This window comes from Caloenas nicobarica, chromosome 10 (assembly GCF_036013445.1).
Source record: "Caloenas nicobarica isolate bCalNic1 chromosome 10, bCalNic1.hap1, whole genome shotgun sequence".
Lineage (NCBI taxonomy): Eukaryota > Metazoa > Chordata > Aves > Columbiformes > Columbidae > Caloenas > Caloenas nicobarica.
In genome coordinates, this window is record NC_088254.1 from 13037152 (window position 1) to 13064541 (window position 27390).

General features: G+C 41.8%; 1 protein-coding gene across 1 annotated transcript in view; it reads left to right on the forward strand.

Moving 5' to 3' along the window:
• Positions 1-7678: 7678 nt before the first annotated feature.
• The window catches only part of TRPM7 (transient receptor potential cation channel subfamily M member 7), a 55604-nt gene continuing 35892 nt past the window's right edge, over positions 7679-27390 (forward strand). The window contains exon 1 of the mRNA XM_065641347.1: positions 7679-7752. Coding sequence (XP_065497419.1) covers positions 7750-7752 — 3 coding nt within the window. The 5' untranslated portion in view covers positions 7679-7749. The remainder of the gene's footprint in view (positions 7753-27390) is intronic.

Genomic DNA, 27390 nt, shown 5'->3' on the forward strand with positions numbered 1-27390 from the left:
CACTTCATAATACTAAGTAAATTAAAAATTCATTATACATTCCCATAAATACATAGTTGCAGTTTTCATCCATCCTGCCTGATGTGTCAAATTTATGATTCTGTTTGTAAATACCTGTCTGGTGGTTTTAGTGTAGTGCTGCCATTTTTCTTCTTTTTTCTTTTTTTTTTTTTTTTCATAAAAACCCTGAAATTTTATCACCACAATTTGGGTTTGATTTTTACTTGGAATAATTTACTTCTACTAAACTGTTTAGATTTAAGCATATTTTAAAAGTTGTCTTTGGATTCGTAATGCTTTCAGAAGCTAAAGCACTGTTTTCAAGTAGCCTGTATAGCACATTTTACTGTGTGAATATGACTTCCCTTTCTCATTTTTGAGGAAAGAAGGAGGAAAGCAACTCGGGCTGTTATTTACCCCTCTTGTCAGAAGTGAGCGATCAAAGTTCAAGGTTTTGTGTTCTTGAGAGAGGCTGATGATGGAAGCTCAGGTATCTCTGGAATCCCTCTTATTTATAAAGAATGTGCAAGATCCTGTTTCCCTGAACACGGAGGGCATCAAATAGCTGAGAATAGGTTTTTTGCTTGCAGCTCAAAGACCTTTTAACCAAGAAAGTGTTTAGATCAAAGAGCTCCCTTTCAGCTGTCTCACAGCAGTGTGCTCACAGGTATTCTGCTGTCTGGTTTTCTGTTCCCTCTCCTTGCTTGTGCACATACTTTCTCCTTTCCTCCTCTTTTCTATTTGGGGCAATACCAGCGTGTTTTGTAATGTCTTTGCACATTACTTTGTCTTGGACAATAATATGTGCCTCTGTTCCAGTACGGAGACCAGCATTTATGGGGAGGTTTGATCTTTCGGACTCTCTTAAAACAAGTGCAGCACCCATACCCACCAGCTCAATCCACCAGTAACAGCAATTTGAAACAATAGCTTATTTTCTCCACATTCTTATCTATCTGTTTTACAGTACCACTGACTTTCTGGGGTTGCATTAATGTTGGTGCAACAGCCTGGCTTAGATTTGGGGGGGAAAAAAAAAAAAGGACATTTTTTTACAGTTTTATCAGAGGCTGAATGCTCTTGTGCTGGCTCTGCCTGTGTTTTGTAGAAAGGCTACTAGAGCGTATCAACTTGGGAACACAAGGAAGTACAACAGGTATAGGTGCATTTAAAAGTTCAATGATAACTTGGTTACTGTAATTTTGAGCTTTGTTGTGATGTGTCCCTATCAAAGCTACAAGAAAAGTGGGGTCCTTTTAATGAGTGTTTCTTTCAAAAGGTAATGGAGGCTATGCTGGGAGATAGATCCATCCCCATGGATTTACAACAACTAACTGCAGAAAATCAGCGAACAGGTATTTATCTGGTAGGTATTTCTCTGGTAGCTGATTTCAAAACTAAACTTTAAAAGTAAATGTACATTATAGTAACAGTGGAAAAAAAGAGCAAATGTATGCCCATTGGTACTGTTTTCTGTAAGAAACAGCAAGCCCCTGCAGGACTAAGTGACACTTTTGTCAGGGTCACTGTCAAATAAGAATTCAAAGTTGGACAACTAAGACCAGTCCTGTATAGGCTCACCTAAAATTTTACCTTTTGATTATGAGATACCTATCCCTGGACTTAAAAAAAAAAAAAATAAGAAACAGAGTTCTATAAAGATACTTGTTAACTTGCCTCAGATTTCTAAAATTCAGGAAGCAGGTGGTTTGACCTGCTGCTCTGTTCTTGCAAGGCAGTTTTGTTCAGACCAGCAATCCACGCCATCGCCTGCTGCTGCTGCTGCTGCCCAGCACCACGCAAGCAGCTCTTGGGCTGCTGCCGCTTTCCACCGCTGGTTTGGGCAGCGCAGTCGTGGAAGGAGCTGCTGCACCTCTGCTGCTTGCACACGGAGCATCTCTAGGCAAAGGCCACCATGTACCAGCTCAGCTGCTAACAAGGTAAAACTCAAACCAAGAATCTGTGAGCCCAAAGAGTGCAAAAGGAAGAATTTTCACAGGGAAGCTTTAAAAATCCTGTAGAAGTTAATGGGAGGAGAAAGTTCGTACGGAAGAAAGCTGACATAAAGCTGCTTTAGTTATTTTTTTTTTTTCAAAGGCAGGAGTGGATAAAATCTTGCAAAGGGTCACCATTATGGTGTAAATGTCCCCATACTGTTCCGGGCAGCTGCTGTTTTTGCACATGTAAATAGAGATGTGGAGGCACACCCTTGGCAGTTTTGTGCAAGACTTCAGCCTGTGTTAGTTAAGCTCTGAAACACAGTCTTCTGAGCAGTAAGCAAGGTATCATATTCCCAAATACAGGATATGCTTACATTTTACTTTAGATGATGGGTTGGGTAACGTATCTTTTTTTGTGCACTTACAGAGCATGTTGAAGGATAAATCATGCGTTCAGAACTACTGCATGCGCTCAACTGAATTAGTTCATTAACCTGAATATCCCTTCCTGTTAATATGGAATATCTTTAATGCAGATTTAAAAACTGGAAAACATTTGCCCAATTTGGATGTGAGAAGCCTCACTGCAAAGCTGAACACGAGTGATGAGTTTTGCACTCTGAGCTCGGCGCTTTGGGTCATCAGGCAGTTTGCAGCAGCATCAGAAAGCCCAGGCTACCAGCCTTTAAAGTGCTGGTGGTCATTTACCAGTCTGGGGAAAACTAGAAAGCCTCACATAGCGCTCTCTGCATCTGCATTGCAAAGTCAATGGCTGACTGTAGAATGCTCCAGCCCTAAGTTAACACCTAAATGCTGTTGTGATGGGTGTTCTGGTTAGAGGGGAGCTGAACTGCACCGGCGGCCTTCGGGTGATCCCAGTCAGCTCTGTATCTCTGAAGGTGTGCTGCTTCCCTGCTCCCTTCTTAGAACTGCTGCCTTCAGTAAGATGTCAATGCTATTTTGCCAATTTTAATACATGAGCAGTTCTGTTACTTTAATACATATATTGCTTGTGAGATTGGAGTCTAATCAGCTACCAGGCATAATTCATTTTATGACTACTAAATATGCAAAATTAACTTTCTGTATATTATTTTCCTCCAGATACATCTTGAATATACCCTAGATTTCATGACCTGTTTCTTGAATGTACAGCTAAGGTACTTGTTTCCTTTGAGAGAACCCATCTTCTCAGCCGTTAACACTAACACATTGCTCAGACACTACTCTGTTTTTGAAGAACCTCGATATAGTGCAAAAAGATTACTAAACCATTTGGAGCTCTTCAGAAGGAGATGCTCAACTCTGGACTGTACCATATACAAACAAAGTAACCAACATTTCTGAACAGGTTAAAAATTGTGAGGTTGAACATTGGAGTTTTATTTTCCCTGCTTTCCATGGAAACAAACCTCCCTTTTGGTTGTATTTCCCAAGCATTGTGCCTAGCAGCAATGAGCTGTTTCTACTTCGTCCCATCTTGAAATAGAACCTTTTGAATTGCTGAACAGTTGTGTGTCTGTACTGTTGTTTGGTGTATTATTCAAGAGGTTTGGGGCAAAATATTTTCACAAAAACTCAGCAATTCCAGCACTAGAAAAACCCTTTGCAGATACTGGAGGGGACTTAAAGATCCCATTAACTTGTGTCATTCTATACTTTTTGCCTTACTTCACAAATTTTGAACTTTCATGTTGAAAAAATAAGTTATCTTCAGTGTTCAGGAGTAACAGTCAGAATGTAAACTGGTGAGTTGCCACTTCAGCTAAAGAGCTGATTTGCCTGGATAAATCAGAAATGGACAAACCTGTGGGGAAAAAGAGAAGGGGGTGGGGGTGGGGAATTCGCCCTTGTTAGAAGAATAAGAAAAGCGAATCAATAATACCTCTTTTCTGCCAAAGGTGACTTTAGTATGGGGCAAAAATGGTTTCTACACAGAATCTGTTTGACCTTGAGTAGGATATTAACTAGATCTCCTTATCGGTTGGCGTTTGCATTTAACTATAACAACTCCAGCACATATTTTGAACAACCTTAAAAGAGCAGCTGCAGAATAACAGAGGGTATACCTAGTAAAACTTTTTATGGAGTCAAATAAAAAAAAGTCAAAACTAGATGACTTTTATTTAATGGTAGAAATTAATTGAGAAACAAAATGTATTTTAATTTTTTCTTTCTGTGCATGTATTTCATCTACACAAAGGCGAGCGAGCAATCAAATGGCCTCATCCTGGCTACTGGATATCGCAATATTGAGATAAAGGCTTTCTTAGAGAGGTTTCTTGTAATGCATTAGCACTTACTGCAGTGAGATCAAGTTACAGCTGGTTTAATGCGATATAAAACCTACTAAGGCTGACATCACAGTTTTTACTAGTTCTGGTAATGATTACATAACAAATAATTACTCAGCATAAAGTGCTGGTGACAGACTGGTTGTTTGCTTTGAGATATAAAAATGAGATACAGGAACCACATAGCAAAAAGAGTTTTGTTTAAACCAGTTATATTCCATTTTAGATAACAGAAGCTTGCTTCAGGTTAAAGGTCCTTAAATGCAATAAGGTATAAAATAATGCTTCATTATTTCCATCTAATTCACAGCTGGCAGTTGTTGATTTGGAAGAAGATACCAGAGGAATTTTGAGTTGACTATTGGTGTGGTTGGAAGGTTACCCTTAGGGTGACAAGTAGCAAATATTTATCCTACTGCTTGGCCCTCTAAGGCTGAGGTACAGTGATGAAAACAAGATTTCGCATCTGAATCTACAAGAATTCACTCTTTGGATGTCTAAAGCTGCTATAATAGCTTAGGCTCAAATCACGTCATGTTCTGTATGGCTGACCAATGTAATAAAAGGATATAGGGTGATTTCCTTGTGCCATGTGCCATCAGTCCCAGGTCACAGGATGTATTTCACTGTGGTGCTATGTCCTGCCCCGCTTCACAACACCCTGAAGGCTGAGGCTCCCCCAGACAGTGAGGCAGAGGATGTTAATGACTCATTTTCCCTTTTCTTCACAAGCTGTTCCAGTGAAACAATGTGCTGTCTCTCCATCTAAGGTTATCAGAAACAGTTTAATTCTCAAATAATTTGATGACAATCTCTTTACAGTTTTTCAGGATTAACAGGGGAAAAAGGCATGGAAAATTCCCCACCTCAAGCATGTTGTCTTAAAACAATAGCTTGTCCCAGAGAAGTCTCATGCCCAGGCTGGCCTCCATCTACTTTTTCCTAATTCCTTTGCTCCTTCGAGCTCTTGGATTTAGAGATATTAAACTTAAGAGGCCAACACGATAACCATGAGGATCAAGTCAGTATAGCTGCCTTTATCTCATCAATATAAATATTGCTGTGAGATAAAGGACCTAATCATAGAACTTGCTCAATAATTTCATGTGGGATGTGAAGAGGTTTAATTAATTAAAGGAAGGGATGAAGCAGGAATTGTGGTAGTTTGTCAGAAATTCAGAAATCCCCCATTTCTCTGCTTTCCTTTGGAAAGCTTTTGAACCATGTCCAGAAAAATCTTACTGGGCTTTCACTGCTCCGTCTGTTCCTGTTCCATATGCCAAGAACTAGCACTGGCACAAGGCAATCTGGGTGGGAACGAGCAGTTGTGGATCAGCAGGGCTGGCATTTCTCCTGCAGTAAGAGGGGGAATTTAGCCTATTAGTTGTGAGCATTTGTACTCAGGAATTTTAAGTTTTTCCTGGAAACGCCTAATTTCCCTATTCTATGGAAATTAGAGTGTTAGGAGCCTACTTTTCATACCTATGTGAGATAGCTCAAGTTCTTCTGAAGTTAACTAAAAGAAGCAGCATTAGGAGCTCCTTTGCAACTGAGGAATGCCCCACAGCGACACCCTCACTTGGAGCTGAATGCCCGCAGCTGCGGGACTCTTCCCAAATTTGCACCTATTGTTTGCAGCAAATGCGTTCTGCTACCAGAATTTACTACTGGGCTTGCGCTGCGGAATGGTTGTTCATGTGAGGACGTTTTGTTTCTTGTGACCAACAGTTCAGTTTAAACTTGCAGCTGCCCATTCTGCCTTTTTTTTTTTTTTTTTAATGCTTGGTTTGATTTTTTTATCATGACTTCCTAATCCCTGGAGCGAGTCCAGTAAATGGGTAGCGTATGGAGCCTCAGACTCTTCACAGACAGTTTGTGTCACACTGAGGCTCACCCGTTCCCAGCCGTGTGTGCAGAGCTGCCTCACCTGTGATGCACAAACCGACGGTTCAGGTGTGCGCACACACTCGCTTTAGCCCGACACACTGTGGATTCCAGCAAGGGTAGACGGATGATACCTGGTTCGACATAATTTCACATCAGTGCAGGCAAATGATAAGGCCTGGCAATGAAAACCAAAGGTTTAAATGTATTTGAACGTTCTGATTAATACAAAATTAGTGCTCTTGTATAGCTGTGGTATGTTAGAAATACCAGGACCAGATTTACTCAAAAGCCAGATTTAACTCACTTTTGAACCATGTTTTCATTGCAAAGGAAATACTGAGGTATAACTCCTTCTGTCTTAAATAAAAATTACTGGCATAACAGTAATATTAGACATACATTTTTCTAGGAAATCTTCATTTTTCATATTTAGGGAACACCAATAGTTTGATGCAAGCTTGATTAATCACTTTTTCTTCCCTTAAAAATGCAGTTTATTCTAGCATACTGTTTGCTGCGAAAGATAAATACTGAAATGTGTAGTGGGAATTATTGTACAAGTCTTTTTGTTAGTGATACTGATTCTCAAGTTTTGCTGACAAAAGGAGTCCAGGTTGCTCCCCAGGGCAGTTCCTAATCTAAACAAGGCCCGGGGCTGATTGAAGTGGAAGAAATGCATCCTCCTTTTCCCCTCCAAAGTGAACTTTCCTCCCATTTTCCTCAGACCGACTTACAAAATGCGCTTGACGCGGTGCTAATGGCACTTCCATGCTCAAGCCTGACTAGCAAGAGGAGCTCAAACAGATGCTGTTCCCTGTAATGCAGTTTAAACAAGCTGTAGCACTGGGTTATACAGCTACCTGTGCTTCACCAGTGCGCGGTACACGGGCGATCCGGTTTGAGGTGACGAGTTGACTGGAGCGGAGACCCAGGCTCTGCGGCGGCCTCCGCCCTCCCCGCAGCCCCGGCGCGCTGTGAAGCCCGTTGCGGATGATGCTTTTACAGCCAGCGCTTGGGGGAACACCGCTTCCCGCCCCGGGAACCTCCGTTTTTAACGTCTCCTCGGTCTTTGCCTCACCAACAGCACACGGGGGACACAGCCGCCTGGCAGCCGTTCACACTTTCCAGGATACCTCGGGGCGCTCTCCGGGGTTCCCGCTCTGCCCGTCTCGTGTGGAGACGCCGAGCCCCCCGTCCCCTCCCCGGCCGTCCCGTCCCCGCCCCGCGGCGGCGGCAGCGGCGCGACACGCGGTGGCGCGGCGGGCGGGCAGCGCCGCCCCGGCGGCCCCCTCCTCCCGGGGGCGGTGCGCGCTGACGCGGCAGCGCCGCAGCTTTCCGCCGGCGGAGTCGCACAATTATGAGAAAGAGCCGCCGGGCTGAGGCCGCTGCCAGCGCTGGGTCCCGGTGCGGAGTCGAGCCAGCGCCGTTCTCCTCGCCCCGCTCTTCCCTTCGCCCCCGGAGCGTTGTCCTCGCCCGGCTTCTCCCCACCCAGCCCTCCGCTGCTGCCGAGCTCAGCCCCGATAGATGGAGACAGGCCCCGCCACCGCCGACGCCGAACCACGAGCAGGAGCTGCCCGGCGCGAGGAGAGCCAGAGTCGGCGCCGAGACCCAGCCCGGCCCTGAGGAGAATGGTGAGGGCGGCGGCGGCGCTGGGCTCGTCCCGGCGGGGCGCGGGAAGCGGGGACGGGGTGGGGTTGCCGGCCGCCGGATCGGACCCGTCCCAGCCGCCCGCTCGGGGTCCCACCTGCCGCGGCCGCCCTGACCCGCCGCGGCCCCTCGTGCCCGGGCTCGCCGCCCGCCGCGGCGGTTGATGCCCTGCCCGCCCCGTCCGGGGCCCGCCGGCGGCGGGAGGAGGGACCCGCCGGGCTGTCACCTCGGGCCGGAAGGGGAGGCGCGGGCTGGGGCGCCTCGGGCCGCCCGCGCGCGCTGCCCCGGCCCCGCCGCCCCCTCAGCGCCCGCGGCCCAGCCGGAGCCGCCGGAGCCGCCGGCAGGCGCTCAGCCGAGCCGCCGGGGCCAGGCTCCCGCCGCTGCCCGCGTTTCTGGAGCCTCCTCGCGGGGTGCCCGCGGCGCGGCCACCGCCGCCCTGCTGCCCCGGCCCCGCCGAGGGGCGGCCGCCGCCCTTCGCAGCCCTGGAGCCGCGCTCCGGGCAGCCGCTCCGGCGCGGGGAAGCGTGAGCTTCCTTCGGTGCGCTCTGAGCGCGGCCGTAGTCCTGTGTGGTTTTGTCTACATCCCGAGTGCATGCGGCGGACTGTGCAGTTCTCTGTGATGCAGCTGTTCTTCCCTTCTAATTGTTCTGCTAATTTCGTTTTTACACACGTCGTCCTCTACAAGGGAGCACATAAACCCTTACAAAGAGGTGAATGAGCTTCTACAAAGAAAACACAGTTTTAATTCTAGCTCCTTCTCCTGTCTGGTAATCGGTTCTTTATCCCTATAAGATAATTCCTGATGTTTACAGAATTTAGAATGAGGAGCCGTGACATCAAGTGCTTTCAAATAATTTTGAAAATCTAGGTGTGGAGTGTACATCTGTGGATTTCTACAGCCCAAACAGTTCTGCTTGAATATCTAGTCAGGTGCTCTATTTCATTTTAAATAAAGGTGTTTTATTTCACAGTATATTGTTCAAAACCACAGGTATTCATACCCATGAATATTCCATTTTTGACTGTATCTGTGAACTGCGTGGAAATGTGGGCTGTCTTCTTCTAGAATCTGCAAATCCAGCACTCTTCTAGGAAGAAGCTGAAAGTGCAGCCTTCCCTTCTGACTCGTAAGAGTGCTTGGCATCTCCCACTTGTGTGGTACTTGCTTCTCTCAACGGAAGTGTTGTGTTGGTGGTTGGTTTTCTTTTTTTAGTTTTGTGGGGTGTTTTTAGTTCAGTTCTGGTGTTGACATAGCCTAGAAATGCACAGATTGGTTTTAAGCATTATAGATTTATTAACTGATTGTGGCTCAGCAGTTTTTCTCGCAATGTGACGTGTTTGCAATGTTTTATACTTACCATGTGTTTATATTTTGAAACCATTGTTGAACAGGTGTTTTGCCTGAGTTGAATAGAGGACACTTTATGCAAGTTCACTTTGCTAAAATTTTCCCTGCTGCTCCATGACTACTTAGCAATTTTGAAGAGTTGCTGGACAGTGTCCAACATTAAATCAGAAACTATTCTAAAGAGTGAGTTGTTCAGTGTGGCAATTCTGGGAGTTCAGTCTTCTTTTTTCTAATGTGTCTGTGTGGGTGAGATAAGTGTCTGCTAGATCATCCTTCATACCTTCTGGTGTGAGGCCATTCTTGACTTTGCTATTTAGAGTCGGGGGGGAAAAAAAACCTTTGTGCATGTGGAACTGTTTAGGCTAGTTTGGGACTGTTTGTACCTTAGTTTCCTGATGTTTTACTTTGATTTTTTTTTTTTTTTTTTTTTCTTGCTTGAGCTCAGGAGTGGAAGGGTAAGTTTCACTTGTCATACAAAGGCGCCTTGAAACATCACCTTACATTTAACAGTTATCTCACTTATATTCAAAGATCTCTATCAGATCTTCTACCTCCCCACCTGGATTATCTTGGAGAGAGGCACTCTGTTGTGTTTTAAACTTTCACTTCTTTCCTTGTCCCTTGAGGCTCTTTGAAACTCTAGTCTGTCTGCCTTACCTTTTCCTCTTATCACACCAGCCCTGCTTTCTCTGCTTTGCTGGTGATAGACTGCAGGTCCAACTCCTCTCTTTTTCTCATAGTTATCTTTACCACTTGCTATGCTTCCCTTTCCTGGAAACTTTGCACTGACACTCAAACTCTTCCTGCTTCTCTTTCATGTCCTTTCATGAGGCGCATTTCTAGTAACTGTTCACTCCTTGTGGACGGTCATGACAGGTGACTATTTTCTAAACAAATCACTATTGTTTTGAACTTAAGTAACTGACGCTGACACAATAGGGTTTAGCCATGTTGGTTTGTTGATTTTACACCAGTCATGTTGTACATAAATCTCTAAGAGAACTCAAAAGTGTGTGTGAAGGGAGGGAGATGCTTTTATAGTCTACTATTTCTGTGCTTGACAGGCTCTTGCACAGCAAGTTTTATTTTCTTTTCCAGAAAGACGCAGATTAGCCTAATTAGGAGTTTAATACGTAGTTATACTAGCAGTGACACTTATACTAAACTTCTGATACTGTCAGCATATTGTTTGAAACAAGCCCAAATTTGAAGTTCCAGGCTTTAAAGACTTGGGGTTGGATTTTGAAATTGTGGCTTGTGCTTTGAAAATCAAGACAATGAGATGATACTTCTCATGCCAACATACTTAACCTGAAAAATGTATCTTTGTATTTTTTTTTTTTAACGAGATATTTATTTCTTTTGGAATCCCTCATTTCCTTTAACTGTGTCTACTTTGGCTTCAGTATTTCTGTGCCATGTTAACTTGCTGAAACAAGTAATATTAGTTCTGGTTTTTTGTCCCACTTTTTTAAAGGCAAACTAACAGTAAAATCAATGTGTATGTTTTCCAGAACTGAAGTTTTGTCTTTGCAGTTGTGTTTCTCATTTCTATAGTGAATGATTCTGTCTTGGTGCATTCTAGCTTCACTGGTTGGAATTCTGGCAGCTGGCTTTTCAGCAGATAAATTACTCAATAATTGCACTCTGTGTGTATTTGGATAAAGTACTTGTGTGATTATTAAAGATAATATCGCTTCTTACCTCTGATACTGACAAGTAGTGGTGGTCTCTGACAGAAGTCTATATGCTTCATTATTTCTACAAAAAATAGTCAGTGAACTGACTTGACCTATGGTAAAACTTGTACAAAGTTTGCTACATGCTTTCTTCACGTTCCCTGGCCTGAAACCTTCTTTCTCCTCTACTGTATTCTCTGCAATCTTGTTATTGTCCTTTATTTGATTTAATCCCATCTTTTTTTGCTCACATAATGAAAATGTACAGGTAACGGTGTCATGTTAATATATTGTGGTACAACCTGTACTGAAAGCGATCTACCTAATCTGTGGTTTCTTTTTTTTTTTTTTTGTTACTTTAAGCTTAGCTTTTCTTTTGCTTGAATTTTAGATGTTTTTGTATTTCAAGTGATAGAAAGCTAATCTGACAAAAGAACAGAAAAAGTAAACCCCCAAACCTTTGTATTGGCGAGCTTGGCTTCCTGGCCTGGCTCAGCCGGGATTAGCTGGGCATCAGCGCTCCTGCGGCTTTGGGTAGAGCCGCTCGTTAAACGAGCGTGGCCTGACACCGAACCATTGCCTCCAACCGGAGGGGACCGCGGACCCAAGCAGCAGTATTTTGGAGACTGGTCTCCAGTGCAGCCATCCCACTGATGGAGAGAATGGTATTTTTCTGAGGAGCAGTGAGGTTTTTTTCAGCCCTCTTTACACCTATATTTTGCTTTAGCATTTAAAGCGGATGCGAGCTGCTTCAAAGCAGGGGCGTGAGCCGCTTTCTTTAACTACCAGGTTTGCTGGAACCATGGTACAGCTTGAGTTTGTTTTCCTCCCCAGCCGCGGTAAGTTTTGCATGGAAGAAGGAACAACGCACGTTGTCTAATAGCTGTTAGGTGAGCAGAGGAAATTTCTTACCTCTCTGTTCTTTCCAAGAAGAAAAGGCCAGTGAAATTCTGGTGGGATAATGAAGTAATAATAATAATAATAATAGGGACAAAACTAAAAACCCACTAAACACAAGAGAGAAACTGGGATAAATAACATTGCTATCCTTTACTGTAACTTTTTTTTTCCTTCCCAAGAATCAAGCAAAAAGTTTGTATGGAAATACAGGCAGAAAAATAACTGTGGTGTTGATTGTGGTGCTGATGGTTCTGCAAAGCTGCCTTAGGAAAGGACTTGGATATTTAACAGTGGAAAATAGTTTGACAACATATGGTATGAGGATGTAAGTTAAATGTAGGGGTTGATTGCCAAGGAGAGTTTGAATAAAGTATAGTAACAAAATGACAGCACGTTAGAGCAGGTTGAACTTGGTTAAAAAGTTGGGCACTTTTTTTTTTCCCTTAAGTAAAGCGTAATGCAGATGTAACAGGTGGTAGGCTTGGATTAAACCTTAAATCTGGGAATTTCTGTGGTTCTTCCAAAAAAAAATCCTAAAGTTGTATTAAAGTTCTGGATTATTTAATACTTATGTTACTAAGAGCAATGTAATTGTTTTCCTAAAGACTCTTACAAACTCATTCTAATTCAAGCTGTTTCATGTTTTGTTTAATGCACATCATGTGTTTTGCAAAGAACACGCAGTTGGCTAATACACAGTTTCAAAGAGTGTAGGTAACTGTGTGCATATAGTTTGCCTGCAACTGAAAATTATGCACGTGTGGGTCTTATCAGTGTCCAGGCTTACTGCTGATAACTGCAACAGCAGCTGTTTGGGGAGGCCTCTTTCCAAGCTGGAAAGCTTTGGAGCTATTGCAAGATCTGTGGCAACGTGGTTGGGCTTTTTGCTTCCTAGTCGTGGATCCCAACGCCTGATGTGGATGACTGCCAGTGTTATAAGGATTCTGTCTTTAATTGTGTACTAATCAAATGAGATTTTTAAAAACAGAAGCTGCAGGTTCTTAAAATTGGCTATTATGTTCTGGTTTGCTGATGTTGTTGTTGTTGTTTGTTTATTTTTTCCTGACAACCTTTTGGGTGATCACTGCAGTATAGTTTCTTGGTGTCCTACACTAACACATCCCTGCTTGAGAATACTTTCTCAGTTACAGCTTTAAATTAATTTAATCTAGGTATTCAGTCTTTCACTGTAATATGACTCTGTCATCTTCAAAGCCTGGGAAAGTGTCTGTTACAACTCAGTCAGTCTTAACACAATGGTTATTGCAATTGAATACCAGCCTTTGTTCCGTGCACTGTTCCCACTTACCTGTACCCAAAGAGGTACTTATTTTCTTAATCTTACCTACTTGATTCCTGTCACCTTTGCTATGAGACAACAGAACCTATGTTTTTGCTTTGTAGTAGCCTGATTTATGTTGGGTGGAATTTTGGAAGATGGCCCTGGCTGGCGGTGGGCTGTCTCTGCAAAGTTTTGCTCCTTCTAATCCTAATACTGCAAACTGATAATCAGTTTTTGTGAAATGCATATTTGAGAAGATTTTTAAGTATTGAGTTTAAATTTTATAAATAAATTTACATTTATGCCTTCTGCAAATGAGTTTCTGATTGCTAAGAATACTGTATTTCACATGCACTTATTGCATAAAAATTTCTAGACTTGGGACGTTTTTAGACCTAGTATTACTTAGAAGTCCAGGTCTTTCCACTGTTCCTCACTTCATTGACAACACAGTTCCCAAGGCTGACCTGGAATGCTTGAGGTGTGGATGTGTGTGTTGCAGGGCAATAATCTCAGATATGGGGCAGGATCGATGTTCAAGTCCATAGCATCTTTACTAGCTGCTTCCAAATCTGCCAAAGCTCTTCTAGAAGGTGCGGTTGTAGTCCAGTCTAAACTCATTTAAACCTTGGCTGTCAACCACTGTCCCTTTGTGTTTCTCTCTGTGCTCAGTCACTGTTTTGGGCATCTGAATTGAATAAACATCTAATCACCTCTTTTTTTTTTTTTTTTTTTTTTTTTTTTTGGATTAATTCTTTTGTCGGTCATTTGCCTGAATCGGCTCTCCATGTGACTGCCTAAATGCTGGTGCCGGTATGGGATAGGGTGGGATCATGTGCAGAGGCTTAGGAAAATGGGATTGTGGCACCCCAAACTTGACATGAACTGTGAAGCTGGTTTGGGAGCTTGCTCTGAGGTGCCATCATGTTAATGTTCAGTTACTCTGTGTATCACCCACTCACCTGAGTGGTTTTTAAGTCTCAAGCCTTGTGCACAGGCACAGACGGAGCTGTGCCATCACAGGTCAGGTTCTGTACCCTCTTCACAGTTTAACCCACATTGCATTGCAGCCTTTGTCTAATTGTACTGTAGGCACGTAGAAGCTACGCTTGAATACTTTTATACCCAAATTCTTGTTTACAGAGGATGTTTTTCTTGACTTTCTTTTCTGAATATGTGCTACCAGACGTAAGTAACTTTTTTTTTTTACCAGATGTGCCTTGCTGTAGTCTGTCTTTGTGGACCGAGCCGCACCAAGATGCGTGTGACCCCTCACATCAAGTTATTGCTGTCGGTAAATGATTCACTGCTGGTAACTCGTCTCGCATAACAAAACATTGCTAGATTTTTTTTCTCCATGTTCTTAACATGCTGCTTAATTGCTTTTTAGTGCTATTCCTATTCCTGTGTAACTTTCTCAAGAAGCTGAACCTGGTCCTTTGGAGTAGGAGAGAGTGGAGCTGCATTCTACTAGTGTATCTGAGGGAGATCAGCACAGCAGCCATGTGGCCAGGTTCAAAGACGGTCATGCCGATGTACAACATAGTTAAAATTGCCCATATATTGGCTTTGTGTAGTAAGCTCACTGTGGTGTAGTAGTTTGTGGCTAGAACCGGTGTGAAAAAGCTCGGCTCCCTTTCAAAGCCTGTCTCCGTGGCTGCTGCGGTCGTGCAAGCCAGGTATAACTTCAGTCACCTGAATAGGTTAAATTATGTACGTGCGTAAGTGACACGTGGTTAGAGCCTAAAAATACCACTTGTGTAATTAGAGAACTGTTAATCAATTTTCAGTTATAAAAATCAGTTAATCTACAAGAGTAGGTGCAGTTAATGATGTTTTAAATGTCAAAGTCTTACCGGTTTCTCCTGTGTTCCCTGGCTGCAGTATTGTCTAAACTGTAGTTTGCAGAATTCTTTTAAACAGCAAATGTAATAAAACTTCAGCTGAAGGCATTGGAAGAGTATGTGACTGAGGATGATCTTCTGGCCAAAAAGTCTGAGAGTGATTGGTCCTGAAAGAATTCCTGCTTGTGGTAGTAATCTCGCACCAGGGAAAGAGTAATGAATCACTGATACTGTAGCTGACAAATATCCCAGACAACTTTCTGGGAACTCAGCATCGTCTGGTGGTGCCGTGCCTCTGGGTGCACAACTGCTTGGAAGAGGCTCGCTCCTCCTGGTTTCACAAGCTGTAATTGATTGACTCCTTAATTGTGCTGCTGAAAATGTACACGGGGCTACGCTGTGGACTGGCCTGTGGGGCGGCCCAGCGGGCACTTACCTGGGCCTGTGCGAGGGGCACTAAGGAACGATGTGGAGGCTGGGATGGACATTAACGTTTTAAACTGGCCTTAGCTGGTTTTGCAGCCAGAGGCATTGAGAAACAGAAATATCCCCTTAACTAACCTTTGTCCTTTTAATTTGTGCCAACTTCAGAAATGCTCTTGATGAGGATTTGTGCCTTTGCCGCTTAAGCAATTGGCCTGTCTTATTCTTGGTTTCTTTTACAAAAATCTTATGCAGAAAAGTCCTTTTTTAGTTTTAAGCTGTGGGAAAAACCCTGTTTGTATGTATGCAGTTTTACATATAAATCCTACCTCTGTACGTAGAACTTGGGGACTCTTCACAGTTAAATTTTTGTAATTGTTTCAAATGCATTAGTGAAACAATGTGGTCTTTTTCTGTTGCTTATATAGGGAAAGAGGGCAGAAAACACCATCCTTGTTCTGGTTTGGGCTGCCAGCTAGTGTTACAGGTGAATGTTCTGCAGTGATGAGGCTGCTAACAAACGAATCATTGTTTGAACGCATCCGTCTGGTTGCGCTTGGTGTTTTGTAGACCATGAGAGAAATATTCAGTACTAGTACAATCATAGTACTTTGCCGAACAACACGATACAGTAAACTTTGGGCTGTGCTTTCTTGCTGGTATAGAAAATGTACAAGGCTGAAGCTTTTCTGCCTTCAGAAAAATCCTGTTTTGGGGTTGTAGAAAAGTGTTTTCTGGTCACATGCACATAGACAGTCTGCAGGATACAGGTATGCTTTGCAGAGAGGGGGAGGATTCTTCAGAAAAGCTAATTAGGCAGTGAGTCCCTGGGCTTGCTCAGTGGAGACTGAGGGGGATTCAGAGCAGCTCTTTTCTCTCTGCAGAGACGATGTAGAAAAATTAACTCTGCTAAGATAAGGTTAGTCTTTTTTACTATCCTCTCGGGTGTCATTACTGGATTTTTCAGGGTCTTTCTGACACATGTAAAGATCTTGCATGTAGGACAAGAAAAATCTTCTGTAATTAATGTATTAGGAGTTACTTAGGTTTTAATTATACAATGAATTAGGAAAAAACATCTTCAGTGCCAGATGAGAATGGATGGTATTCCCAGGGTATCTGCTCACCTAAACTGTGACCTCGGGCAATACGTTCTTTCCTCATTGGCAGGTCTCTGAGAAGTAAAGAAGGACTGTCTTAGCTTCCTTTCCTTCCTGAGCGTCAGGATACAGGTGCTGAAAAAGAATGCCTTTTTGTGTGACATATCTGTAGTCTTTTCCTGGATGCACAGAGTAAGCATGCTTTGGGATTATTTTGATGTACTTTGACAGTGTGCTTAGATTAGCTCAGCAGTTTTGCTAACCCAGTATCTTACTGCTACCAAAGGGGACGTCCTGCTTCCCTTATTCCCACCCATCGTGGCCATGCGTTCTTTTCCTGTGCCAGAGCTTTCTGCCCAGTTTGCATCTGAATCAGTTCATTCTGACATCAAAGCTTACCTGGTCTTTTTTCCTGGAAATAATATTATTCTGGTTTAGGGGCCTCAGTCAACTTGCCAAAGGGCTTGTGCACAGCTGCAGGTGGATGGATGTGGCAGGAGAGCGGGTAGGAGGGCAGAGAAGTAACTTGCTCAGCTTGACGTCTCTGACTGCACCCTCACTGTATAATTTGAAGAATCGCATCTCTTAAAGCAAATATTTCCCCTATGTATCTTGGCTTCGCTGCTGCCAGGACCACCACCTCCTTACTGTTGTCTTTTGTTTCTCTAGAATGATAGTCTCTCTTGACTCTTTTCCCCCAGTAGGCCAGAGAGGAGCCTGAGGTATAAGTCCAGTACAGCTTAGCCAGGGCTTTGTGCCACATACCAATCAGTATTGGTGAGTTTTACTGGAAGTGAGTATGCTGGAAGAAATTATAATAAACAGAAAACAATTGTGAAGCGCAAGTGGTGTTCTGATCTCCCAGTAACATTTAATTAGTTATTCCCCCCGCCCTGCAAAAAAACCTTTACTTTATTCTTTATTTCAAAAATCATATATTTAATTTCTGAGTCATTATTTAGGCTTGTGATATTTAAGATAGATGTGTTACAGGTTCTTTGAGTAACCTGCAATTCTGTGTCAGCTTTTAGTGGGAGAGCTAGAAAACTCCAGTTTCTTCAGTCCTCTTAAGTAGAAGATACCTGTAACACTGTGTAGTAAAAAAATTAAGAGATAAGATCGAGACAGTAAATTGTACATCCTTTGGAACTACATGTATTGCTTCGTTATACTTTCAGTTAGTGACCAGTGATTTGGAACAGATCTCTTTTTATAGTTTCAAATTTTTTTCTTCTTGAGTTGATCTTTTTATCAAGTAGATTTAGTTTTCCCTGCTAGAGCAAAAAGGGAGTTTTTGTCCCCACAGATTATTCTGCTTTTTAGCTTATATTGTCCAGCTTGATGAATCAGAGGATTTCAAGTCCATACAAGTGTTTGATAAGAGTTTTGTGCTTTTAATTTGAGATCTGAATACTCAGGCTTGCTGAGGCTACACTGTAAGACTAGGATAAGAGAAACCCCAAAAGGTGATGTTCTGTTTCGCTCTGCATTGGAGCTAGCCAGACCTAGGCTGAAATCAGTAGTTCGGCATTAGGATGTCTGCGCTTGTATCTTAATTAGCAATGCTGTGTGCATGTGAAAGATGATGTGATGGGAAGCTTTGTAGTGTTTTTGGTAAAAGGTGCAGTAAAATGGTACATTTTAGCACCTTGAGTATTGATTTGGAGATAAAATGAGTAACTAAGCTCTCTCATGATGTGGTGTGTTCTGTAGGTTTTGGAGCTCTGGCTGTAATACTTAAAAGAAACACTTGTGAAGAGGGATGTAAGAGTGGGAAAAACAATGTAAAAGAATATTTCAGCAATCAGTACCAGTTTGCGATGGAGAGCTCAATTTTTATGTAAGACAAGCCTCATGAGAAATCAGCAAAATAAGACACAGTAGCTCAAACAACTGTTCCCCTCAAAAGCAGAGGGTGTTAATTTTTAAAAGTGCTAAATAGGCATTAGGTATTATTTCAGACAGTAATTAGCTGCTTTCACATTTGCCTAAATAAACCCAGTTGAGTTCCTTCTTTGTGCTTTTCTAGAGTAAACAGAAACTACTTAAATAGTTTTAGTGCGAACTTTATCTTCTGATAAGCGTTTAGGTAGATGGATGTCTCTAGAATGCCGGCAGGGTACTTGTGCCCGCGATGAGGGCTGCAGGCAGCGCGGGCTCCTGAGCAACTGCGGACCGAGCCTCTTCTGTCTTGACAGACAACAAAAATGTAACTGAATCCAGCAGCTCTTTGCTAGTGAGCTGATTTTAAAAATACTTCAGTATTTGTAATTCTACAGTAGGTGAACTATACTATAGCAAATTCTTGATTTGGCTTGCTTTTCTCCTGGCCCATCCTACTTTCTCCATCATATTCTAATCTCCCAAGACCTCTGGTCACTAGAGAGTTGACCAAAACGTTCGCTTCCCTTACCATAGCGAGCAAACACTGACACATTGGTGTGTACGTGTGTGCAGGCAGGAGAATGCAGAGAACAGGAGCTGAGACAACATACCCCATCACGCCTCCACGGTCCAGTCCATGACTAATGCACGTATTCCCCTTACCGAGGAAGTGAAGGCAGGTCAGGGTGTCTGACTAACTTGTGTCTACCTCACACATTGGGTCCAGTGCTGATATTTAAATACAAGCCTGGAACCAGGCTAATTTTCTGCTCTGGGGTGACTTGGGTACTTGGGTAACTTATACAAAGTGTTTGCTTTTTTTTTTTTTTTTTTAAAAACGGTGCTCACTGTTAAAGTGAATAAAATTCCAAATCTGTTTTGGGTGGTTCTTTGATAATGTGTCTGCTGGTGGGCATCTTTCCTAATGTTAGTAGTTTTGATTACAAAAATAAATTGGTTTTCCCAGATGCTGTGTCCAAAGATAGGCTACGTGACATTTCATCATCCTTAGCAGTGGTCTCATGTAGTCACTTATTTGACATGCCCACTAGTATGTTCTCTTGCTCTTCCCTCTCAGCCATGCTAATCAGAAAATATTATTGATCTGTAATAGTTTGAATTCAAGCATAAGGCTTCCTGGTTGGTTGTTTGGTTTTAGATATTCAAAGGGTCATCTGAGGCTAGCTATGTCTTAGTGATAACAGGTTTCCATTGCTCTAGCGATTTAATAATAGCCTGCTTAGGTCAGCAGCCACCAAAATCTTCACTGCGATGAGAGAGAAGTACCTTTCTTTGTACGACATTAAAAATAAGTCAGATCTGTGAATGGAACAGGCTGAGAAAGTGGTAGAGCAAGACCAACAACATCCACCCTTTCAGCTTGCTTTTGTAGTTGTAATGTGCTCTCGCACATAATGCATTAATCAGATGTTCATGCACTTCATGAACCAGAAAGGGAGGATATTCTTTAAATCTGCAGCTCAAGTAAAGCTGAAATATGTCTGTTGTACTAGGTGAACATGCAGCCTGTATGCTGTCGACGAATAGCAGCTGCCAGAGCTGAGCTTTTTTCATCTAGGAATAAATCGGAAACAAATTGAAGGTAGGATTAATTATTTGGCTGGTGGCAGGAGCCCTTTCCTACTGCTGTATTTCCAGAGGTGGCCTCCACTAGCTCATTTCTCACATCTCTGGTTTGTATTCTCTATGCGATGGAGAAGGGAGTACAAGTTCTTGGGGAGTACAGCCAACAAATCCGGGCTGAGCGAATTGTTTTACCTCTGATAGCGTGCCTCAAGCCTCATTCCTTCCAAAAATAAATCTGGAGTTTATAGGGTTGTCTGTTCATACAGCCTTTGTGGCACGTGCAAGATAAGCCTGGCACGTGCGAGGTAAGCACGGCGCTTGCCAAAACGTGGGCTATGAACCAAAGTGATTCTTTCACGTGGAGTAAATCTGGTGAGCCAGGGAGTGCAGAGGTTTTAGCAGCCGTGCACAGCGGGTCCTGTCGGTCTCTGCGGAAAGGGCCAGGGAGAGTGCCCATCCTCGGTACCCAGAGAAATCATTTCACCCACTTAAAAAGGCTCAGCATTGTTTCTGTTGCATGTTGGTGAGTAGGGATGCTGACTCTACCTTCCTGCTGCTCTTAAATTTAAGGGTGCGTTGGCTGGCAGTCTGCATCAACGGTGAGACTGGAACGGCTGCGGGCTGCAGCTAAATCCGTGGTGTTGAGAGGTGAAGAGGATGCAGGCTGTACCATTGTATCGCTGTAGATAAGGAAGGAAAAGTAGGCTGTGTTTAAGAATGTAAGAGATTTGAGATAGGTTTGTATTGGTGACTCTACATAATTAAAAATGGGTTTTGAACAAGGGACCCTGTCAGAAAGAAGCAGGCACCGTATGACAGGTTTGAAAACATTCCTATGTACTTTTGCTATGTAGTTTTTTGGAATCTCATTTGAACAAAGTAAAGTGGGAGTTAGAGTTAAAAATGCTGTCTGAAGAGCTGTAGCTATATTTTCCTTGCAGTTATTACCACATGCTTCCTTTTTATTCTTTCATCCATAGTTGTAATATTAGGGGGTAAAGAATTACTTTCATCTCCTTTGAAAACTCAGTGGGCTAATTCCTGGTTTGTTGCTTCTAGATCATAGCTTTGGCATATGTTTTGAAATACTTTATGAAACGCATAGAAATTTGATTGGTCTGGGAGCTCATAGAAAGTAATTTATAGATATTTTTAGAAGGGCAAAAATTTTTTAGCTTGGTGTTTCGTGAGTTGAGAGAATTGCAAATGCAAACTATGCTGAAAGTAACTTACTCGAGTTTACAGCAGGGAAATTAGTTTACCACCTTCTGTATTTTCTTTTTCCTACCAAAATTCCAAATTCTCTTCATGAAAGTTGGGAAATAAAAAGCAAAATACATTCCCTCCCTGCCCTAGAATAGGATGCTCTGCTTTTCTGAAGGCATGTTCAGGAGCAGCGTGCCATCTGCTGTGCTGACACAGTCTGATAGGGTCTCTGGTTTTGGCAAGTCTGTGTAATTACTGTATCTGTTAATTGGACATTTAACTCTGAAAGTTTTTGTTGTCTCAGCTGAGAGAAAGCCATCTTGGAATGACACCAGTGTGCGCATGTCTTCTGAAATCGACTAATGGTTTACTCCAGTGTGAGCTGAGATCTCTCATACTGTAGCATCAGTTGTGAAATATTTTCTAGGCGCATATATATACACACACATATTCTAAATGCCTTGTATGGATGGTATGTGCATTTTAAGATTTAGTACTTTCTAAGAAGGAGGAATAACTTTATGACTGGCCTAACTGCAGAACAGCATGTACCTTCTCGTGGGTGTTAAACTGGCAATTTTGAGAAAATTATTGAAAAATATGCTGCATTTGCTCTGAATTTCCCACTGAAAGACCTGTATTGCAGTTAGAAGATAACTTTCCCAATAATGTGGGTAAAGTGGATTGAGTCTGAATGTAATAAAAATGTCCCCAAAATATTAGGCCTGTGGATTTTATTCTGGTGCATCAAGATTAAAAATAATGAGTTCAGAATGTTAAATTCCATATATGAATTAATAGTCTTCTGAATTCAATGAAGCAACAAAAAAAATTCCCACAGAAGCAGCACATTCTCCAAATAGCACATTGGAATAATCTTTGTCATGTTTGAGAGAGCTGTTGTAAAAATCCCTTTTGACAAATCCCAAGTATTCTTTGCATCCAAAACTGCGTGTGGATTTGCTGAGTTTGGTGGTGACTGTTACGTCAGAGAAGAACTTGATGAAACAATAGCTACTGTGTTAGAGACCTGGATTGCTGTTAAAACTGTTCAGAGCAAATCTCCTGACCTGTTTCGTAAAGAGTAGGATTGTTGAAGGTTTGTTTTTGGACTAAGGGAGCCATTGATATGAAGATTCCGATCTTTGCTCGCCGCCTCATTTGGTATCTGCTTCTGAATACAATGTGCAGGAGAATTCACAGAAGACTTTATCTGACTGCCCTTTTTCCTTCCCTGTTTCCTCAACAGTTTTTACTTAAAATAAAACTTTTTTTTTTTTTTTCTGTTGAGCAATGTATTTTCAGGACTGTAGGAATACTTTCACTTGAAGTCTTTCAACCCAGAAAACTAGAGCTGTTTGGTTTCATGTGAGCCAAGCGAAGCCAGGTGACCCGTTCTGCTCAGGACAGGATCTTCAACATAGCAGAGACACCTTTGGTGCGTGATGGGTCAGTCTGAGCCAGTTGGGTTCTGTGACAACAGGTGCTCCAGTGAGTTTGGGATAAAATATATGAAACAACTTTTTCTTGTAGATGAGGCTGGTAGTTGTTTCAGAATAGTAATAATAAAGTGATCTTGATGTGGACTGCAGGTAAAATGTCCTTGCAAAAAATTTCATTTGTAGTAGATGGAACAACAATTTGAGATTAATGAACAATCTTTCTAATTTAGAGTGACATACTTCACAGGGAGACATTAAAGCACTCTGTATAAATATCATTTGTCATTGTGATAGTATTTGGGCCTTTTTGTCTTTCTAGTATTGTGCACGTTTATACTTTCTGTAGAAGTTACCTAAAAAATTGTCAAGGTTGACTGGTAGCCTAGGTATTGATTCAGAAACAAACTCGGTCAGCTTTTTGTATGTGTTGCATATTCTCTGGACAGGCAGTGCTGTTATTCTTCAGCAGAGAGTCTTTTAAATATAGTCTGTAATACTAGCTGGCTAAATGCTTTGTTTTCTCTCCCGTACTTCTTTTAAAAAAAACCAAACCAAAACAAAACACCCCAAACAGCAATTATAGAGGTATGTAATTTTAAATTGCAAGGAAAGCAAGTAAATTAAATGTTTGGGGTTTGCTGGAGCCAAGAGTTTGAAACAAACGTTAGCAAATATATAGCATCAAACTGCCTACCTTTTTATTTTCTCCTCTCATCTGCTTATTTACTTAATGTTAGCTGAAGTTCTGAAGACATTCCTCAAATGACAAGTGGTGCGTTGAGGAACAGAGTTGTGCTCTGCTAGCATTCTTAATACAAAATTTTAGGTATTTTCTTTGAGAAATGTAGGTGTAACTGTTTCTGATAGCTCTCCACTCCATACACAATGGCTTAATTACTTGGCTCATCCTGGGATGCACATTTTCAGTATCATTCAGTTAATTTGCTCTAAGAACAAGTCCAGGTGCTTTGCCTGGAGCACGATTCTTACTGCAGTGAGAGCTAGCATGCTTTTTATTTATGGCACCTCTTCCCACAACAAGTTTTGTGAATTCTAAACTATTTGATATGCATTAACTTAATTGGATAGCATATTCATCCTGGTTGTTTGGCTTGATTTGGTTTTATTCAACATATCGAGTATAAAAGCAATACGATGAAGGTTCGTTTGGAATTTCTGCCTTTCGGCTATAGGTGCTGGAGCCTGGGGCTGGTTCGGGTTTAGCTGGGCAGGGGTCACAGCTCAGTCCCGTGGTGCAGCACGTGTTTGGCTGCTGGACTCGGCTTCTAGATAAAAGATCCTTTTGTAAATCAGCAAAAGAGTGTGTGCAGTATGTATGGTTATATAAGAAGCAGAGACATGTCAGCAGACATTTCCTTGAATAGACAAGCTAAAGGATGTTCTTAGTACAGAATGTCTCTTAGAAATGTTTTGAAATTTATCTTGTTGGTTGTGACCTAGATGTATAGGGCTGCTCCACCGCAGGGCTAACGTGAGGATTCCTGCTGCAGTTTCCACTGAACCTTCTTGTTTTCAGGCTTCCTGAAACTTTCTGTGTATTTTCTTTTGCCAAATGGAAACCTTGCCTCTCTGGAAAATCAGAGGTGGTAGGGAAATATTATAGTCTATTTATTTTTAAATAAAGGACAAATAAAATTGGAAGATCTTTTCCTTTAAAAACTGTTGCATATATTGAACTGCCATATAGTGTAAGTAAAGATTTGAAAGCTGAAATATGAGATGCTGTAGCAAGTGATATGACTTCTAAATTTGAAACTGAGGTCTATGCAATCAGTAATTGAAATCTCTCTTACCAGCCTTCCACAAAAGTCACAGTTTGGAATATGATTTTTTTAATCCAGTTCAGTTTCCCAATTCAGCCAGTCATCTTTCTAGGAAAATTTTCAGCAGAACTGCTAGGTTAGTATGAAGTGCTGCAGGTTTGAGAGTGATAGATTTAGGATAAGTGAAAATCTAGTTTTGTAGCAAATATTCTATAATTTATGAGCCTCCAACAGTATACAGTATTACAAATGAGTAGAAGGAATAAGCTGGGATCCTTTTGTACACGAACAAGTTCATGGCTGCCAGCTATACAGTGTATTTGTACCTGCTGCATTTGTGTTAATTGAAAGTCATGCAAGTTATTTTGAGGTTTTGCCAAATGGGAAAGCTTACTTTCTGTATAGAAAATAATTCAGACCAAATTTGGATAAAGTTGGAGAATTTCACAGTAGTTCATAAGGCTATGTTGTACTGTTGTCCATCAATTACTGCTCTGCTAGAACTTAGTCCTCTTATTATTTTAATATGTTGAATAAGAGGCTCTTTATATTGAAGCGGGGAGAGTGGTAGATGGTTGGGGTTTTTTCCTGAGACCTGATCTTATACTGTATTTTGCTTATTTTCATTTTTTAACCTGCTACATACAAAACCTTAAATTATAGTTAACTTTGTGTTAAAAGTTTCATTCTACAAGGAGACTTGCTAAAAATATCTATCATTAATTTCAGTAAAGATAACATAACTAATTCCTTGCATCTTAAGCAGGTACACTTAAATAATTTTTATTATTGATGCTTTGTAGTGCTGATGCTATTGCTGAATCAAAAATAGCTAATACTGAAATGGCTATGGTAAAACTTCCACCTGTTGTGGGATTATTTTGGCATTTAGATACTTCCAGAAGTTGGAAGTACTGTAGTTGGGCATATTCTCTTAAGTTTGACGTTCAGGAAATACTTGCGTAAATTTTGTTTCAAATACCAATTATAATCATTTCAGTACTAGTGAAACTGTTATGAAAGGACTTATTTCTTGGAAATAGTTTAAAATATTTTATTTAATGATGATCCCAGGATGAATGTATCTCTTCCAATCAAATCTATATGCTTTTTGTTTATTGAAGTTGTTTCAGAAGTACTGAAAGACACAGCGAACTTTGTCTGCTCAGATATCGGTGCGATCAGAGTGAGGGATCTTGCCCAACCCTCTACAGCTGGGACACTGAGCAAAAGCCTTGTTGGCCACTTTGGGACTAGCACTTAACTATACCACAGCTTTGAAAAAGTAAAAGTTGAGCGTTTTTTGGTGTGTTGACGAGATCCTGCCAACATTGACTGCTAAGAAGTCTTAATGTGGTGAAATTTTCATAGATCTCACCTGCAGGAAAAAGACAATGAAAGTAGTTCTGGAGTAATATTAATTGTATTAACATTTTTCTTGTAAGTCTTAAATTTGACTTAGCTTGAGAGAGTTGAAATGCGCTAGAGAGAATCTGGAAAACTAATTTTTTTTCTTCAGTATGCAAGTCTGAAAAGAAAGTAAATAGTTAAAAAGGAGCTCATTATATTTTGATATTGCTTGTGCTTTTTACAGAAATCTGACCATATGTTTTGAGGAGGGTTCATAGTACCTTTTCCTCCCCCTTTTTCTGTCTTTTTTCTTGAATAGCAGCACCACAGAGCTCTCTGTATTGAGATCTCCTGACCCGTGTTGCTTCTAACTATCATGTAAGGTCCCCCTTCCAAAGTACACCCGCAAAACAGATCACTCTGAGCAGAAGTAGCGCCAGAGATGATTGAACACCTTTAATAAGAGTAGGCTTTTTTTTTTAAACAATCTGATAACTTGCATATCGATTTTTGACTACTGACTTGATCTCCTGTTTTAACTTAATCTTTAGCTGATAAGGAAGTATTTCTTGGGGGTAATTGCGGCAACTAATTTATCTTAACGGTGTCCTGACGTCCTCTTCCTTTTTCTGGTCACCGCAGGAACATTATGTAATAATAGTTCTTACTCGGGGACAGCTATACTGTGTGTTTTTCCTACATTTTTAATTTGATCTTTACCCATTTATGGGAAGTGATGCTCACTTGATCTGTTCTCTTTTTGGTTTACTTCCCCCCCCTTTCCCCTCTCCTCAACTGAAAACAGACTCTGTAATTAGCAAGTTCTATATGAAATCTCTTGTAATAAAGGTTGATCAGTGTACAACAGTGCTTCTGTAAAGTCTAATTTTACAAAATGAAAAGTTCCAAGTATGTTTTAATAACATTGTAGAACCTTCTCCACGTAAATAGCCAAGATGTACCCAAGCTCTGCTGCAAATGCTCTCATTACTGAAAAACAGAGAGAAATCCTTGATGAGTGGTTAAGGCTGTACATTCCTTAAGATAAGAATTACAATATTTTATATTAACTTTTCGGAACTGTTTATTATGAAAATGGCGCCCCTTGTCACACAGAATCACAGAATGTCAGGGATTGGAAGGGACCTTGAAAGCTCATCCAGTCCAATCCCCCCGCCAGAGCAGGAACACCCAGATGAGGTTACACAGGAAGGAGTCCAGGCGGGTTTGAATGTCTGCAGAGAAGGAGACTCCACAACCCCCCTGGGCAGCCTGTTCCAGGCTCTGTCACCCTCACTGAGAAGAAGTTTCTTCTCAAATTTAAGTGGAACCTCTTGTGTTCCAGTTTGTACCCATTTCCCCTTGTCCTATCATTGGTTGTCACCGAGAAGAGCCTGGCTCCATCCCCGTGACACCCACCCTTTATATATTTATAAACATTGATGAGGTCACCCCTCAGTCTCCTCTTCTCCAAGCTCAAGAGCCCCAGCTCCCTCAGCCTTTCCTCACACGGGAGATGCTCCACTCCATCATCTTCGTTGCCCTGCGCTGGACTCTCTCCAGCAGTTCCCTGTCCTTCTGGAACTTGTCCCCAGCTTTGATCACCACTTAATAATAAAACCATAGTGCATGGAGCAATTGATGTGATTCAGATTTCAGTATGTGGCGCCTTGTGCCTGCGATAGCTTGCCTCAGGGGGTGGTTTTAGCCAGCTGACTAGAACACTGAAGTATTAAATTACTCTTCTTTTCATATTTTGGAGGATCTGCAGAGTTGACATGTAAACTTAAACTG